General features: G+C 37.4%; 1 protein-coding gene across 12 annotated transcripts in view; it reads right to left on the minus strand.

The window, feature by feature from the left end:
* The window catches only part of sema4d (semaphorin 4D), a 144,221-nt gene that overhangs the window by 45,939 nt on the left and 82,769 nt on the right, over positions 1 to 15,513 (minus strand). For all 12 annotated transcript variants that reach the window (XR_010003453.1, XR_010003450.1, XR_010003452.1 and 9 more), the window contains 2 exons: positions 5,744 to 6,118; positions 1,906 to 2,051 (listed from right to left, as the gene is read on the minus strand). Coding sequence is in view for 8 of the 12 variants with exons in the window: in XM_062972114.1 (XP_062828184.1) it covers positions 1,906 to 2,051; positions 5,744 to 5,834 (237 nt within the window). In the remaining 4 variants the exon portion in view is untranslated. The remainder of the gene's footprint in view (positions 1 to 1,905; positions 2,052 to 5,743; positions 6,119 to 15,513) is intronic.

A 15,513-nucleotide genomic window follows, 5' to 3' on the forward strand; every position in this document is an offset into this window, starting at 1 on the left:
ACTGAAATACTGTTAAGTTTATGTAGGTTAAAATTCTTATTCATTTTAAATATTGTATTTAATTTTTTTTTCATTGCGTGAATTAGTTCACACAAACACTCTCCATCTATTTGCCACTGACCTGGCTCATACATTATATATAATAAATAATATAATATATAAACATTTATTTGTGCTCCATGAGAAAATTTTGCTTCAAAAAGGTTTTCACGGCTGAATAGTTTGAGAACCCCAGGTCTAAAATGTAAAAAGAAAAAAATCTGACATTTCTTTATTTCTGTATTAATTATAATTTCAATAGTGCATGGATTTGTATAAATTTGATTTGTGAACGAAACATGAACGACAAATAGCAACAGGTCCCTTTCCATATTTAGAAATACTAGAAATGTAATCTCTTGTATGTAGGACTGACCTTTATGACTAAGAAGCTTCAGATTTTCGAGAATATAGTGGGAAGAAATGTAACTGGTACACCATGGAAGTCATATAATATTTCCTCTATTGTTGTTGGTGAAAAGACCACTGAAAAAGTGTCAGGAAACCATAATCTCTGTTCAACCTACTGTCGATGGACTGGGGTTTGTGGATATATTCCAATTCTGCTGTTTCTCTATTCAACCTTTCTTGCAGTTTTTTGTCCAAGATGGACAAAAAGACGGGAGTACCCAAGAAGACTGAAACTTTCTGCAACTGCTTTTACATACCCCCTTTTATCTTGTCTGTTTTATGTCTATTTTCTGGCACAAGCAGTTACCTGCTTTCCTAATGTAAGGTGTAGAAGGGCATTGCTGACTGAGAATGGCATACATCATATTAGAACAGTGGTTCTCAACCTGTGGGTCCCCAGATGTTTGGCCTTCAACTCCCAGAAATCCTAACAGCTGTTAAACTGGCTGGGCTTTCTGGGAGTTGTAGGCCAAAACACCTGGGGATCCACAAGTTGAGAACCACTGTATTAGAGGATGGGCAATGACAGCAACTCTAGTATTGTGAATGATGGGATTAGGTCCTGTGATGACATTTCCTGAATAAATGTGTGGGCAGAGATGACATTTGGATTTATGGCAAGGTCTTCATCCATGTTGTGTGTTAAAGGAAAACATGCTATGGTTCATATCTTTGCTCATAGTTACGGTGTTTGGATCTGTCTGTTTTCAATTCTTATGAGCTCATATTTATAGCACAATATATTTTCCAGTAGCATGTGAATATTAAAAAATAGTGACCCAGCATGGTGTATTATTAGTTTGAATATTGGTGTAGGACTATGGCAAGTCAGAGTTCGAATCCCTGCTCAGGCATGGAAATCCACTGGGTCGTCTTGGGCAAGTCACACTTTGCCAACCTCTGAGGAAGGCAATGGCAAATCCTCTCTGAACAAATCTTGCCAAGGAAACCCTGTATAGGGTTGCCATAAGCAGGAAATGACTTGAAGGTACACAACAACAACAAAGAAGAATGGTATCAAGAGTGACCTTTGTGACTGTGTGCTGGTCACAGTCACTTAGACAAGTGACTGTCTAAGCATGAATCAATCTACTGGTTTCACTTCATGCAATATATAAAAGGCTGCAAGAAATTTTAAATGGTTTTTGATAAGCAACTGCTCTGTTTCCAGTAGACTCTCACTACCATTTTATCTCCTGTATAAATTATCACCAGAAGCATGCATATTCACTAGAACTGCTAAACAAAGTTATTAAGAAATTAGGTACTATCAACCTCAGTGGGTCTTGACTCTGATAAAAATGTCTACGATTGCAATAAAAATGTCTGTTAGGTTCTGTGGTGACACTTCCTAAGTAAATGTGTAAGCAAAGTGGGCATTTTGGTTTGTGACAAGGTCTTCTACCAGTCTTCCCACCCATGCTGTGTATGCAAGAAATAAAACTGCACACTTACCTCTTGCTTTTTTTCAGAAATATTCAATGAATTCAGAGCAAATATAACTTCTCTAGCCCCTACGTACAAAATATCTTTGTATTCATTTAGCAACAAGGTTGAATAGTTAAAAGTTTCTGATTCTTGAAAATGTATTAGATGAACTTCTGCAAAAAACAAGAATTTCAAAGCATATTTTAATTCAAAATTCAAAATCTGAAGCAAATGTTAATTCAAATATTCTCTCATTTCCCACTTTGGATTGCCAATTATTAATTATTAAAAGCCTTACAATTCACTAACTAGAAATTATGGGAATTTAAGGTAGAGGAAGGAATGCAAACACTTTGAGCTAAGAGAGCACCATCCGAGTACAAGTAAAACAATTAGGGAGTAGCATTGTAGCAGAAAGAGCTAGAACAACTATGCCACAATATGGGATCATCCATATTAAGACCATCCTAAATTTTTATATAATCTGAAAGTGTTAGTCTGAATACATTGGTTCATTGTGGGGCAAAGAGCACAAGTAAAGAAAAACATGGCAGCTTTCATATTCAGTGTGTAGATCCAATGTATCCTATTCATGCAAAAGAATAAAGTAGTGGGATTCGGCTAATGAGGCTTAGTCCTACTGATCCTAAGATATCTATGCTAAGCACATCTAAATCTGGATCTAACCTCTGAAGTTAATTTTATGAGGCTTGCAGAATTAATTCACTTTAGCTGACACAGTCTATGGAAAACATCCATCTTTAGTTTGCTTCCATTATGTGCATTTTCTTAAACTGCCTTTTATTTAACTTGAACAACCAAGGAGTCAAAAGAGATGGTAATTCCTCAAAAGTGTAGGAAAAATATGGAAAGAATGGGGAAGAAAAGAATGGTGATTCATAGTAAGTTAATTTTCAAATTTTTCTCTGTATTAAAAAAAAACAACCCTGAAAATGCACCTATGAACTACGTCTCCAGTTGTGATGCCTCATGGGCCTTGTAGTCCTGCTCCTAGTGCCATCGTGACAGATGAAGACGAAAACATGGGGTTTTCACCGGTTCAACAAGAGCCGGAATCTTTCCAGCTGCCGGATGTTTTCGCCCAAGAACCCAGTAAAACAGACCTTGGGCATTCCTCACCCCCGTTCCCTAGGAGACAGTCCTATTCTGCAGACAGGGGAGTGAGAGAACAGACTCGCAGGAGCTTACGGATTGCAGCTAAACAACAGGCTGATTAGCCATGCTTCCCTTGGGAAATTCTAAGGAGTTTCACATCTGGACAAAGTTGGGTTTCGTTTCCCGTTCTCTAGGGAAAGAGGTCGTTGGCGGGAAAACGAGACCCCAATATAGGTGCCTGGCACGTTAGAATTGTTGCGGAGTCAACAGAGCAGCTCCAGAAGCAACTTCGTGTTTCCAGCCTTGTGTGGACTTCGCAAAGTCCGCAACCCCAGTTCCTTGCCTTCCGGATCAAGTATTCAAGATTTGTCTAGCTGTCAAGACCCAGGCTGCAGAGCACCAATAACCATGCGCAGAGACCAGAATCTATCTAATATCTTTATTAAAGGAATATATAAAGTCAATAAAAACAGGTGAAGAATAAGGTTCAGAAGTAGACCTTTCAAGAAAGGTCAAATATAGTCCAGGAAATTAATGTCCAATATGAGATATTAGAGTCCAAAGTTATAATCCAATAACCGAAACACACACTTTGCCGAGCAAAGTGTGGGGAAATGACAGGGTCCTTTAGTCCAATAGAGCTTGTTCCTAGTCACGGACCTTGTTTAATGATTCAAGTTTGTTTCCAGCCTTGTTCTCAAGCTACCTTGGACTTCAAAGACTCTGGGCATTTTCCCCACACTATTGCTTGGCAATAGTGTGTGTTTCGGTTATTGGAGTAAAAACTTTGAACTCTAATATCATTTATTGGACAATACATTTTTGGACTTTATTTGACCTCATTTGATAGGTCAGCTTCTGAACTATATTCTTCACTTGTTTTTATTACTTTTATATATTTACTTAATAAAGATATTAGATAGTTATTGGCCTCTGCGTCTGGTTCTTGGTGCTCCGCTGCCTCGGGCGTGACACCAGTCCGAAAACACTTGCTATAAAATTCTGGGCTGTACTTCTCATATTATACGATTAGGTACAAAACTCTATGGATGGAACTGTAATAAATCTGTTATTTCCTTAAATTAGCTTCCCTTTAACATAGGCATGGATTAACATTAAAAGAACCATAGTTTTTGCAAACAAGCAGCTGAGTTTCAGAAATTTTCCAGTGGGAGGAATTTCTTAATGTAGGCAGATTTCACCATTCTTTTCCCACAGCCCAAGGAGCAGAACTGAAGAGCAATTCACACAACTGACTTGGGAGAGTAGGAAGCCATTGTTGCTAAGGCTGGTAGAACAGAAGATAAAGGTATGAATAAGGTATTTATGCTAGACAGATGACAGAAGAAAGGCGGCCAGTGTAAGGGATGTACAATCTTGTGAAACCATACAAGGAACATAATAGAAGAGGTAAGGCCTGGTAAGAAAAATAAGTTTATAATCTTGGAACTTCCACATTTGAGCCAGCAAAGGAAGTCCCAAGCAGACATGTTGACCATCATGTGGAAATATATGACTGCATTAAAGGGGAGGAAATGGAGAATAGAGCTGGATTATCAGGAATATATAGATAGTGGTGACAGATGTGAGATTTGATCAGCTGACTTAGTGGCCCCTCAGCTTTGGAACTCCCTCACTAGGGACATTAGATCAGCCCCCTCCCTTTTGATTTTCTGCAAGAAAGTAAAAATGTGGCTTTGTGACCAAGCCTTTAGAGAACCTGTGCAATAAAGAAACAGATATGGATCAATATGTTATGAATATAGGAATGGCCTGGTTTATGCTTATGGATCATGTGATTAATTATGACTGATTTTAAATGTTTTAATTGTTTTACTTGAATTTTATGTTATGCTAAATGTCTTTTAACGCTGTATAGTTGTCAAGACATCAAATAGCTGCCTTTTTATGTAAAGCCATCTTGAGTCCCCCTCCGGGGGTAGAGAAAGGCAGAATAGAAATACTGTAAATAAATAAATAAATAATGTCAAAAAAGACTAGCAAATGATAGGGAGCAACTTCTGAAACAACCTGAATGGAAAAGAGGAAAGTAAGAGAGTTGCTCTATGTAGAAACACTGAAATATAAGTAGTAAGAAAACCAGCTACAGAATCATTCCGCTCAAAATCCCTTTTAAAAAGCTGGAAAACCTTTAGAATATTCAACTGAGCAATTGTTTGTCAATAGTTATAGCACAACCTTCGGATTACTTTCCGTTTGCTATCCCTTGAGAACTGAATATCCTGTACAATACAGTTCTGCTTAACTTGTTTTTCTTTTGGATATGCAGATGATCAGTTATACATTATCTTAGAAATCTGACCTAGCAAGTGACAGTATCTTAATAGTGATAAAGTTTTCCCAGAATAAGTCAATACAGATGGAACTGTTACAATGGCTTGAAGTTAGCCCCTGTCAACTTCAGTAAGGACATATTTCAGTATTCTTTTCAACTGTTCTATGTTATTAGCCTCTTTAACCTTACTTTTAAAAGTTCTGAGTGTGCTCCTTATCAGAAGAAAACAAAAGACGCTGCATTAAACTAAATCCATTATTTAATTGACAGGAAGTCTCATACACTATATCAGCAAAGTACAAGAAAAATGATTTTTCATTTATTTGCTGGCAAAAGAACCTCTCAATATTCCATGCCCAAGACAACCCTACCTATGAAAATCAAGGGCCCCCCAAAAGACAACTTGAAAGCACATAAACCCCCACACACCTTAACCTGAAACTGTGTTCTTACCTTTGTGTCCCCAGTTGATCCGAGGCACTGGACCAAGTGCTGATGCCATTCCAAAAAATATACCCACTGCTCCATATACAACGAGGGCCATGTTATGAGTTTTTGTTCTACAGAAATAGTTGGGAAGTCCAGCAGCAAAAATTCATTGGGCAGTAGAACCGGGTAGGGAGTTGAGCACAGAGAGTTTATGAAAACAGAGACATCGCATTAAAGTAATACGATGTAGTTTCCAAATGTCTTTTATCTGATGGATCACTTCTAGAAATGAACATACATTTGCTACAATGGTGAATAGAAAAGAATTCCAGAAGGTGCTTCACCAACAATTCTGCTTTTAAAGCACATGCCTCTGATGAGTTGCACTCGTACACAAAGCTGCAGACATAAAAGGTAAAAAGAAAAGGAACTGGTCAATAGATTTTTTTTTTCAAACTACACTTTTTCCTTTGTTAATAAGTACTCAGAGCAAATGAGTCTATTTTTACAAAAGGAAAGAACAAAAATAGCTACAGGAAGCTTTTGACCATATTTTCCATGTACTCTCATCATTCATGTTTCAAAATTTATTTATTCATTGATATGCATTTACCGGAGGGAATACGATGCAGGGGAGGATGTTGGATTGAACTTTAAAATTCAAGTTCCAATTTAATATTTTAGAAAAATCCAAATTAGAAATATAGACAGTCCAACCAATTTGGGCTACGAGTTCAGTTCAGATCTTAAGATTTAAAAACAAATTACTCCTCTAGAGTAAGTAGTTAGCAAGAATTCCCCTTATAATATCACTTCTCCAGGAAAATTTATTTGCATATTAAATTTATATTCCATTCCCATCAAAAATGGTATGCAATATGTCTCATTAAAATACAGCGAATAACTTTTTAAAATCTTGATTTAAAAACAATGTAAAAGCAAGTAAAAAATACCACCACAAGAAGCACTTAGAAAGCAATCAGGGTTGTACTAATTAAGAGAAAATGGATTTACAAGGAGCCAAGACAGCTCCTTCTACAGCATATCACTACTCCAACACAGTGGGGTAGTATGGACTGTGTGAGAGAACAGTTTTTGGTTTCTACAGTGAACAGTGCTTAGGAGAAGCTCCAGAGTGACCTTTTAATGTATACACATCCCCCTGCATATCAAAAGCACACATAAAATGACTGCTCCATGTGGGTAAATCACCCTTCTCTTAGACATTTACTGATGTCTGAGCTGAAGGATGTCGTTGTCATACAAAGAAAGGATCAGACCAAGGACAATGTAATCCAGCATTCAGAAAGTGGGTACAGAGTTTTGTGGGTCTGAACTAACCCCTTGTACTGCCTTCTGATCTTCATGTCTAGCCAAGTCTGGAACTTTAAAAATGCAGGGTTTTCAAAAAAAAAAGTTATCAAATGGCAGCCACATAGATAGCATTACTTTGTAGAGTTTTCCAGGCAGGTTCATCTGTATCAATGCTACGGAAAGTGCTGGTCCATGGGCTGCTGTGGTGCACAGTGAGCTTCCAGAAAAGAAAGAAACAATGGGTAAATGCAGTGCCAATCCCCCGCATTATTGCGGGGGAAGTCCAGCCATTCTACCTCAGCTAGTTTAAGAAGTACTGCTCTATATGACTGCCATTATGATGGGGTCTAATACATAGGTATCAGTGTGCAGACATTTCAATATTTTTTTCTGGTTAAAGGAAATTTAGTATAATGCCAAGTTTTTAACTTTGTGTTTTTAAATACATTATAACTGTATCTTCAATTCGCTTCTGACACGATAAAAAAATTTTTTTTCAGTAAGAGTTAATGATATGCAAGGGACATTTTTATTTGGGGGTTAAACTCAAAGTCAGCCAGAATCTAAAGGAAAACAGAAGAAAGAAGTTATGAGTGTATCAGAAGAACTAGATTGGCTTTTTTTACTCCCAAAGTTAGTTCTTTCATAGCATCCTGTCATTCTCACATTAGATAAGAAAGTGTCAATGTAATCCTCCAAAACCAGCTGCCTGCTTTCCATTTCTTTGTTATGCTCAGAGTATGGCAGACCAGAGCAAGGGAAAAACTGAATGGAAAAGAAGTGTATTTTATGACATAAAATCTTTTTCTAGTAACATTTCCATGTGAGACAAAGATGCCATCTCTCCAACATTTTTCTGTGTAGTAAATTCTTCATATGCCCTAAAACTCAAGATTCTGCTCCAGAAAGGACAAATGTACTGCCTATTTTAAAATGATGACAGAATTGTGGGGTTGTCTCTCTTTTCTCACACATTCATTCTCCCTTCTGTTCCTTTTTCTAGTGTGAACACTGCATTGCTTTGAAAAGGGATTTTCTCCTTAAAACCTTTCTCATATGCTGGAATATATGGATTCAAAACAAAGATTAATTTTATTTGGTACCCACCTCTCCTCAAGGAGGAGTACAGCTTAGTTAAAACACATAGATAAAAACCATTAAAACACACATATTAAAAGACACAGATTTAAAATTGATACACATTAAAATCATTCACTAAAATGCACTACAGATATTTTACAAGGTTAACATTTGTGTCTTCTGAGGTAAGAAAAGAAACCACTTTTCTCCACCCAAAACTGGGCTGCCAAAAAAGGGCCCTTGGTATGAGTTTAAGAGGGAAACAGTGTATGGTGCCAAACTAGATCTAATTCCTTTCTTGGGAATTTGTGGCCCATGAGCTGGGTAACAGTTACATATCTTTCACAACCTGAAATGATGTGTCAGCCCATAACAACAACAATAATGATAATAGTAATAAACCCTGTCATCAATTTTTGTCATTATTTAGGATTCTCCCAGTCCCAGAGATTTCAGTATGCCATAAATGGGTTCTACATCATTCCCACATTTCATGGCTGTGTGAAAAATTCAACAAGAGCCTCTCTGTCAGCAATGAGCAATTAAAAGAAACCATGCAACTCAAAAAAAGACACCCCCCCCCCAAAAAATGACAGACCAACCAGTGTTTTTATAATGCTTAATTCTCTCTATTAAAGGAAATCTTTATCTTTCCTTATTGGATTAGAAACAAGGGAGTGCCAAGCAATCATTTGGACGTTTTGGATGACATGAAGGATTTTCCTTGAACAAAATGCTCCCCGACAGATCAATCATTTCAACGTTTCCTCTCAACTCAGACTGCCCTTCAAATGTTCTAAATATAAAGTCGACTCCCAAGATTAACTGCTAATTGCATGATGTTCTCTACTGAAATGATTTTTTAAGGCAGCATAATATAGTTCCAGCAACTCCTATGCAGTGTTTTCGGGGTCTTCCACTTTTCACTCAGATGCTGTAAAATATGCCAACCAAGTAGAATTACAGTATGTCCCAGTGACTTTAATGGTAACTGCAGATAAACGTGCACAAAACCTTAGCTGTAATGAGTCAGCTAGATATATTTATTGCACCTACAAACAATCGGTAGCCTCATTGTTCTAGCGATAGTTCATTTTTCATTTTTTGCCAACATGAAAGGTGAGCCGGTAGAAGACAGTAACTATGGCAACCAGAAGGCACTGAGGCGTTTGGACCTCAAGAGGGATGCTTTCCTAATAACTTCCGAGCATCTTTAAGAAAAGGCAACACAGTCTTTCCTCTAAAACTTGTTCCAGCTACAATGCTTTAATTAATATGTCCTTATCTCCTCTTATTTTCCAGTACCTTGTACAACCAAAATAAAGAAAATATTAAATTCACTGTCATATCTTTTTCATGAATCACCTCTGCCTGGAAGGATTTGAGAGGCAGATCATGGATTTTGTATTCTATGGATTCCACCATCCTCTGTTTGAAAATATGAAAATAACTCTGAAAGCAAACCTTGATTTTATATAAGGGGTTTTATATAACACATTCTATATAAAGGAGATCATTTTACTTTGCCACCGTATGTAATGAGCACCCATGGATATTGATACCCACAGGAACCAAATCCCAGTGGATAGGATACCAAGACCTTACTGTAGTCTGGTTCCTCCATGTTATTTGAGTGTTATTCTCTATTTAGATCTTTTTTATTTAATTGTTGGAAATTACTTTAGAAATTTTATAATGAAATGATTTAAATGGCAAAACAATTAAATGGAGTTTTTTGAGCCCATCTACACTGCCATATAATGCAGTTCAATGTAGTTAAACTGCATTATATATGGGTTTACTTGACCATATAATTCAGCTTCAACCTGTATTATGTGACAATGTAGAAGGGCCCTGGAGACTTCATATTGACTTAGTATTAGTCAAGTCATTAGACACTTAAAAAAATCAAAAAGCGAGCAAGCATACACTAGGGTAAATTGTGTCTAAAATGAAAAAAGCAACCAGGAAACACAAAAGAATAATACTTATCTGAAGATCGAATGCAACAATCAGGCATTTAAACAACAGATGTTACTATATAATCTCCTCTTCCATGTAATTGGAAATCAGACAAATGGGTCTGAAATGTGAGGTTTTCTCTTAACAATATGATTTTTTAAAGAGCCCAACAAACCCAACCCGAATCCCCCCCACCTTCCTTCCTTCCTGAATGACCTTCCAGATCCACTGCCCTGTGTATTATGACTTTTTTTTTTTTTCCTCACTTTCCCGACCCAAATTTTCTTAGCTTTGGATGCAATTTTTCTGCTACTTAGCAGGGGGTTGGACTGGATGGCCCACGAGGTCTCTTCCAACTCTATGATATTTTGAGTTCATCATCTTGTTATTGTACAGGAGTAGCACAAATCCACAACCAGGACACAACTTCCTAGGTTGTTCCTCTGCACCGTCTAGCAATGGGCATTTGGTGATGCTCAAATACACCATGAATTGAGACTGAGACTAGGAAATGCAAGGATAACTGAGGAACAACACTGTTCTGTGGTAAATCAACCAATGAGTGGAAGGAATGATATCTGTAGGTAAGCTGCAAGCAAAGATGTAGTGCAGTGGTTCTCAACCTGTGGGTCCCCAGATGTTTTGACCTTCAACTCCCAGAAATCCTAACAGCCAGTAAACTAGCTGGGATTTCTGGGAGTTGTACACCAAAACACCTTGAAACCCACAGATAGAGATCTACTGGTGTAGTGGAACCATGGCTTCCAATGAGTTTTTGATCTACTGTCTCTCTTGGATGCTTAGGTTCTCCTTGACTAGCTTGTGGGAAATGGATTTTCCTAACAAAACAATTATTGTAAACCACCAGTTTTATAATCCAAGGTATACTGGAGTGGCTTGGTGATGAGTAAGCAAGAGCCATTTGTTTTACAAAAGATTTAGGACTTCATCACATGCAATAAAATCAGCATTTCTACACATTTAAGAAACGGCTACTGACAGAGCCCATCACATGATGCAAGCACATAAAATGGGTTCCAGGTATTTCTTCATTTCTAAAGTGTGGTTTTTTTTTTCCTACGCTTCCTAAGTCAATTGGCAATCAATTTCCTTTTCAATTCTCTGCATAGAGATGTGTAAAAATGCCCAATTTAACATGTGATGGGAATTTCCCCTCGCCCGCTTGTAAACATAATGATGACATCATCATGGAGGGAGGAGTTGAGGTGGGCAGTATTAATTCCTTTCTTCCACCATTACCATTTTGGATCTGAGGAAGTAACGGTAATTTATATCTTTTTAAAAGTAAAATAAATAGACATATTTTGAATTGAGAGTAATTTGTACTTATAAAGAGGAATTGCAATATCCGACGAAATTGGGGGAGGAGACAGTGGGAGGAGAAATATGCCTCCCATTGGCTGAGAAGGGAAAAGAATTATTAGAAAAGAAAGCAGAAAGAGGGAGATCATGTAATGGGAGTAGGAAAATCATCCATTAAATTTCAAAACGGGGCTTTGTGAAGATTAATTTGAAAACAATGACCCCAAACGTTTACTTATCCCATGGGATGAAGATCAAACTGTTTGTAAAGATGAAAATCTCCAATTTCCTATAAACTTCTTTATATACAGATCAATACAGCTTTTTGGATTCCACCTCAGGCTGTTGCTATAACAAGTGTTATGACGAGGTCCTGAACTTAAAACTTACCACAGTACTACTAACTGCAAGCCTACAATGCCCTCAGGTATGCATAAGAGGCTATGTATAGTCAATTAATGATGAATCCTTAGCAGATAAACTAAGTGCATCTACACTGTAGAATTATTGTAGTCTGGCATTACTGTAACTGGCATGGCTCAATGCTAAGGAATCCTGAACTTTAGATTTTGCTGAAACACCAGCACTCTTTGACAGAGAAGGCTAAAGAATTTCTAAAACTCCCACGATTCCATAGCTTTAAGTTGTAACAGTTAAAGTGGTATCAAACTGTATTAATTCTACAATATAAGACACATCCTAAGACAACCTTTTTGATAGGAGTGAGTCTGCTCTTCTAAGATTTATGTCATTTCAGAATGGAGGTGATATAATATTCATTCAAGATGAAAAATTACATTCCAAAGCCAAATGAGCTGAGTCTCCTTGCCTCCTTTCTCAAACGCTGCGTTATTTACTAGGCAAGATGTTTTGGATATGGGGAGAATATCCTAAAATACAACACCTCTCCCATTTGTATTCAGTAACTGCATAAACCAAGGAAGGCTAAATCACCTGCTTTCTCTGAAGATGCCAATTGGCTCTGAGAAACAAATTTTATAGAGGATTTGTTGCCACCAATCAATGCACATTATTCCAAGAGAGCTATTCTTTGCCTTTAAAGCTCACTGCGCATCCACAGTGTAAGCAAACACTATTTATGAACAAGCATTCAACATGGTGGTTGGCTGCTGCTTAATAAAATCTGTCTAACAAATCTCTCTGCCAAAAGCTTATTTAATGTGCCTCTTGGGGATACAGAGTACCTTTTCTCAGGTATGCGCACGAAGCCCAGCTGATGTGATCTGGGGCACAGAGCCAAAACTTACGCTCTTCATGTAGCGCTCCATTTGGCTGCTAAAGGCTTTTGCCTTACAGCCAAGCTATCGAAGATAATACAAAAACTGGCATCCTTCCAATGTACCTCAAACAAGGCAATAATTTTGTGGAAAGCATCTTTTGTGAAAATAGGTGTGTCCTAATGTGCATCCCCTTTCTTATACTTTACAGTTCAGTAGCAACATAACCAAGTGTTTACATTCAACTGCAAACAAAGTGTACTTAAATTGATTTGTACTTTTTAAATAATGAAGATTAAGGGTGGACGATTGAACCACACAATTTAAAGCTGCTTTTTAAACACATCCTGTTAGAGACATGCACAAATGTAAGTCCAACATATACTTTAGGTGTCTTTTTGTTACATTATTTTCTTTGCACTCCATTAGTCAATGCCCAGCTTCTCATTAACTGCTGAAGCCTCCCTTACAACCATTCAGTGGCAGATGGAGGAAGGGGGAATTAGTATAGGGTCTGTCTGATCACATCATCCACTGACACCTGCAAAGGACCCTAGTGGATCACAGCCAATAATGTCATTGATCTGTGGCTGGCTATGGGAATACATATACACATTGAAGCCCACCATAATGATAACCATGTGAAATGAGGAACTAGCAGTTTCCTCCCAATGTGTTAGAGATGAGAGAATACTACTACTACTATTACTACTACTATTATCCATCATAATTCTTTATTTACCGTCAACTGTAACTGTATTCTACATCCATGAATTCTATTCAACCATCTATGGCTTGGAAATATTAAAACAAAAAGCAAATGTTGATTTTTGCCATTTTTCATAAGGAACACCATTTTTCTATGCCATCTAATGTAACGTGACCTGAACATCTATGGGTTTTTGGTATCCATATGGGCCCTGGAATCAAAGCCCAGCGGACACTGAGGGTCCACTGCATTTATATAACATTTATATACACATACACTTTAGAAGTAACAACAACCAAAATACATCTGTGCACTGACTACAACTATTTCTTTTTATCTTGGAAACCTGCTGTGCAACAGGAAGCACTCTGAGAAGCAGTAATCTATACTTCACAACCACAGCATTTGATAATTGCCACAACTCATTTTTTCAGTATCCTGGAATTTGAAGTTTGATAAAACATTTAGGATTAGCTTCTTAAGAGTTGTAATACTATAGTTCAGAAGAGCAGACTAGAACACCCTACACCAGAATTCAAAATTCACCATTAGATTCAGATCCTAAGATCTCATAGGTTAGACCCATAATTAAAGCTTATAAGGAGTATGCTGTGTAGATATGCTTGCAATCTTTATACAGGCTATAAAGAAGGGAGCTCATGAAGAGTAGGAAAAACCACTAAAAAGGCCCGGGCATATGTGAAAAGGGGCTCCAGGGACCCTTCTACATTGCCAAATAATCCAGATTATCAAAGCAGATAATTGGGATTTCATATGGCAGTGTAGAAGGGGCCACCAACACACAAAAAATATTGCACTCAGAGCATGTGAGCAATATGAAAGAGAGGGACTTCATTAGTCTGTATTGACAAAATTGCCGATTATGAAAATGTATGTTCTAGTGTATTTAAAATTATAAAAACATGACACACCAAAACTATCCATACTGTCTTTTCCTGTCACTCAAAGAGAGAGAAAAAAATCAAAACTTGAAAAAAAAACACCAAGTTTTTGGGATCAGAACTCTCAGAATGCTAATGCCCAGGAGATTCTGTGAGTTATGTAGCCCTCAAAATGACTTTTTTCTAAGGCCCAAGGATAGCACCAAACTACTATGGGATAGCCCAGATGCAATAAAGAGACAGCGGAAGGTGATGGGGTAAGCTGTCAGGGTGAATTCAGTGTTTGCTAAACAAAAACTAGTTGTTCATGCAAACAAAGCCTTAGCTTCTTTGTCTTCCTAAGACCTAGTAGTTTTCCCATAATTATTCCTTGGGCAGCAGGATTCCTCCATGGAAGAAGCCTGAGAAAACAAAATGTACTTGTACCTATTTGCAGTGTTGACGGTCCAACAAGGAGGCCCTCAGCATTCTTGTAGAAACGTCTGTCAAGATGGGTTAAGGGACTTAAAGTTAAAGCATCTCATCCTGAGAGACATTCGTTGCCAAGAAATATTGTCTCAGTCACTCATTAATGTGCAAGCACTATAGCCTTTTCAGACAAATGAGTACAGCAGGCCATTTTATCAAATAAAACTCCAGTACTGTAATTGTTTAATTATATGGTTGTCAAAGCCACGAATAGCTTCTCTGAGAAGTACAAAGTTCAATACACATAGACAAGTTTTCGTGAGCTTTAGCTGAATGGCATCCATGGGCAGAAAGTGAAACAGTATTTTTTTTAATCTGTCAAATCAAATTACCAATAGTTTATTCTGAATTTTTCCCTTCCTTGCTCCCCCTTTAATCTATTTTATTTTAGATATTCACACTGGATATCTGGAACCTAGGCTAATGTCCAAATCTGCCCAAATGAATAAACCAAATATGTAAGGAGTAAGTTTATGTGTACAACTCTCACTCTGTACTGTATGAGAGAGAGATAAAGAGAAAATTGGCATATAAGTGCACAAAAATATGAAAAAGGATACCCTGAGGTTATGCTGATAGAATAGATACAGTCAACCTTCCACATTTGCAAGTCGATTTTTATGGATTTGATTATTTGCAGATATCATTAGTATTTTCTCTGTAGGACTCCCTAGGTAATCCTGAACTCATGAAAGTGGAAAATCTACTGTACGAACAGTAAATACCAGCATCCTTATCAAATGACACAGCATACACACATGTTAAAATGCAATGTTCAAATCTAACCAAACTTACATA

The sequence above is a fragment of the Anolis carolinensis genome, chromosome 2, assembly GCF_035594765.1.
Source record: "Anolis carolinensis isolate JA03-04 chromosome 2, rAnoCar3.1.pri, whole genome shotgun sequence".
Lineage (NCBI taxonomy): Eukaryota > Metazoa > Chordata > Lepidosauria > Squamata > Dactyloidae > Anolis > Anolis carolinensis.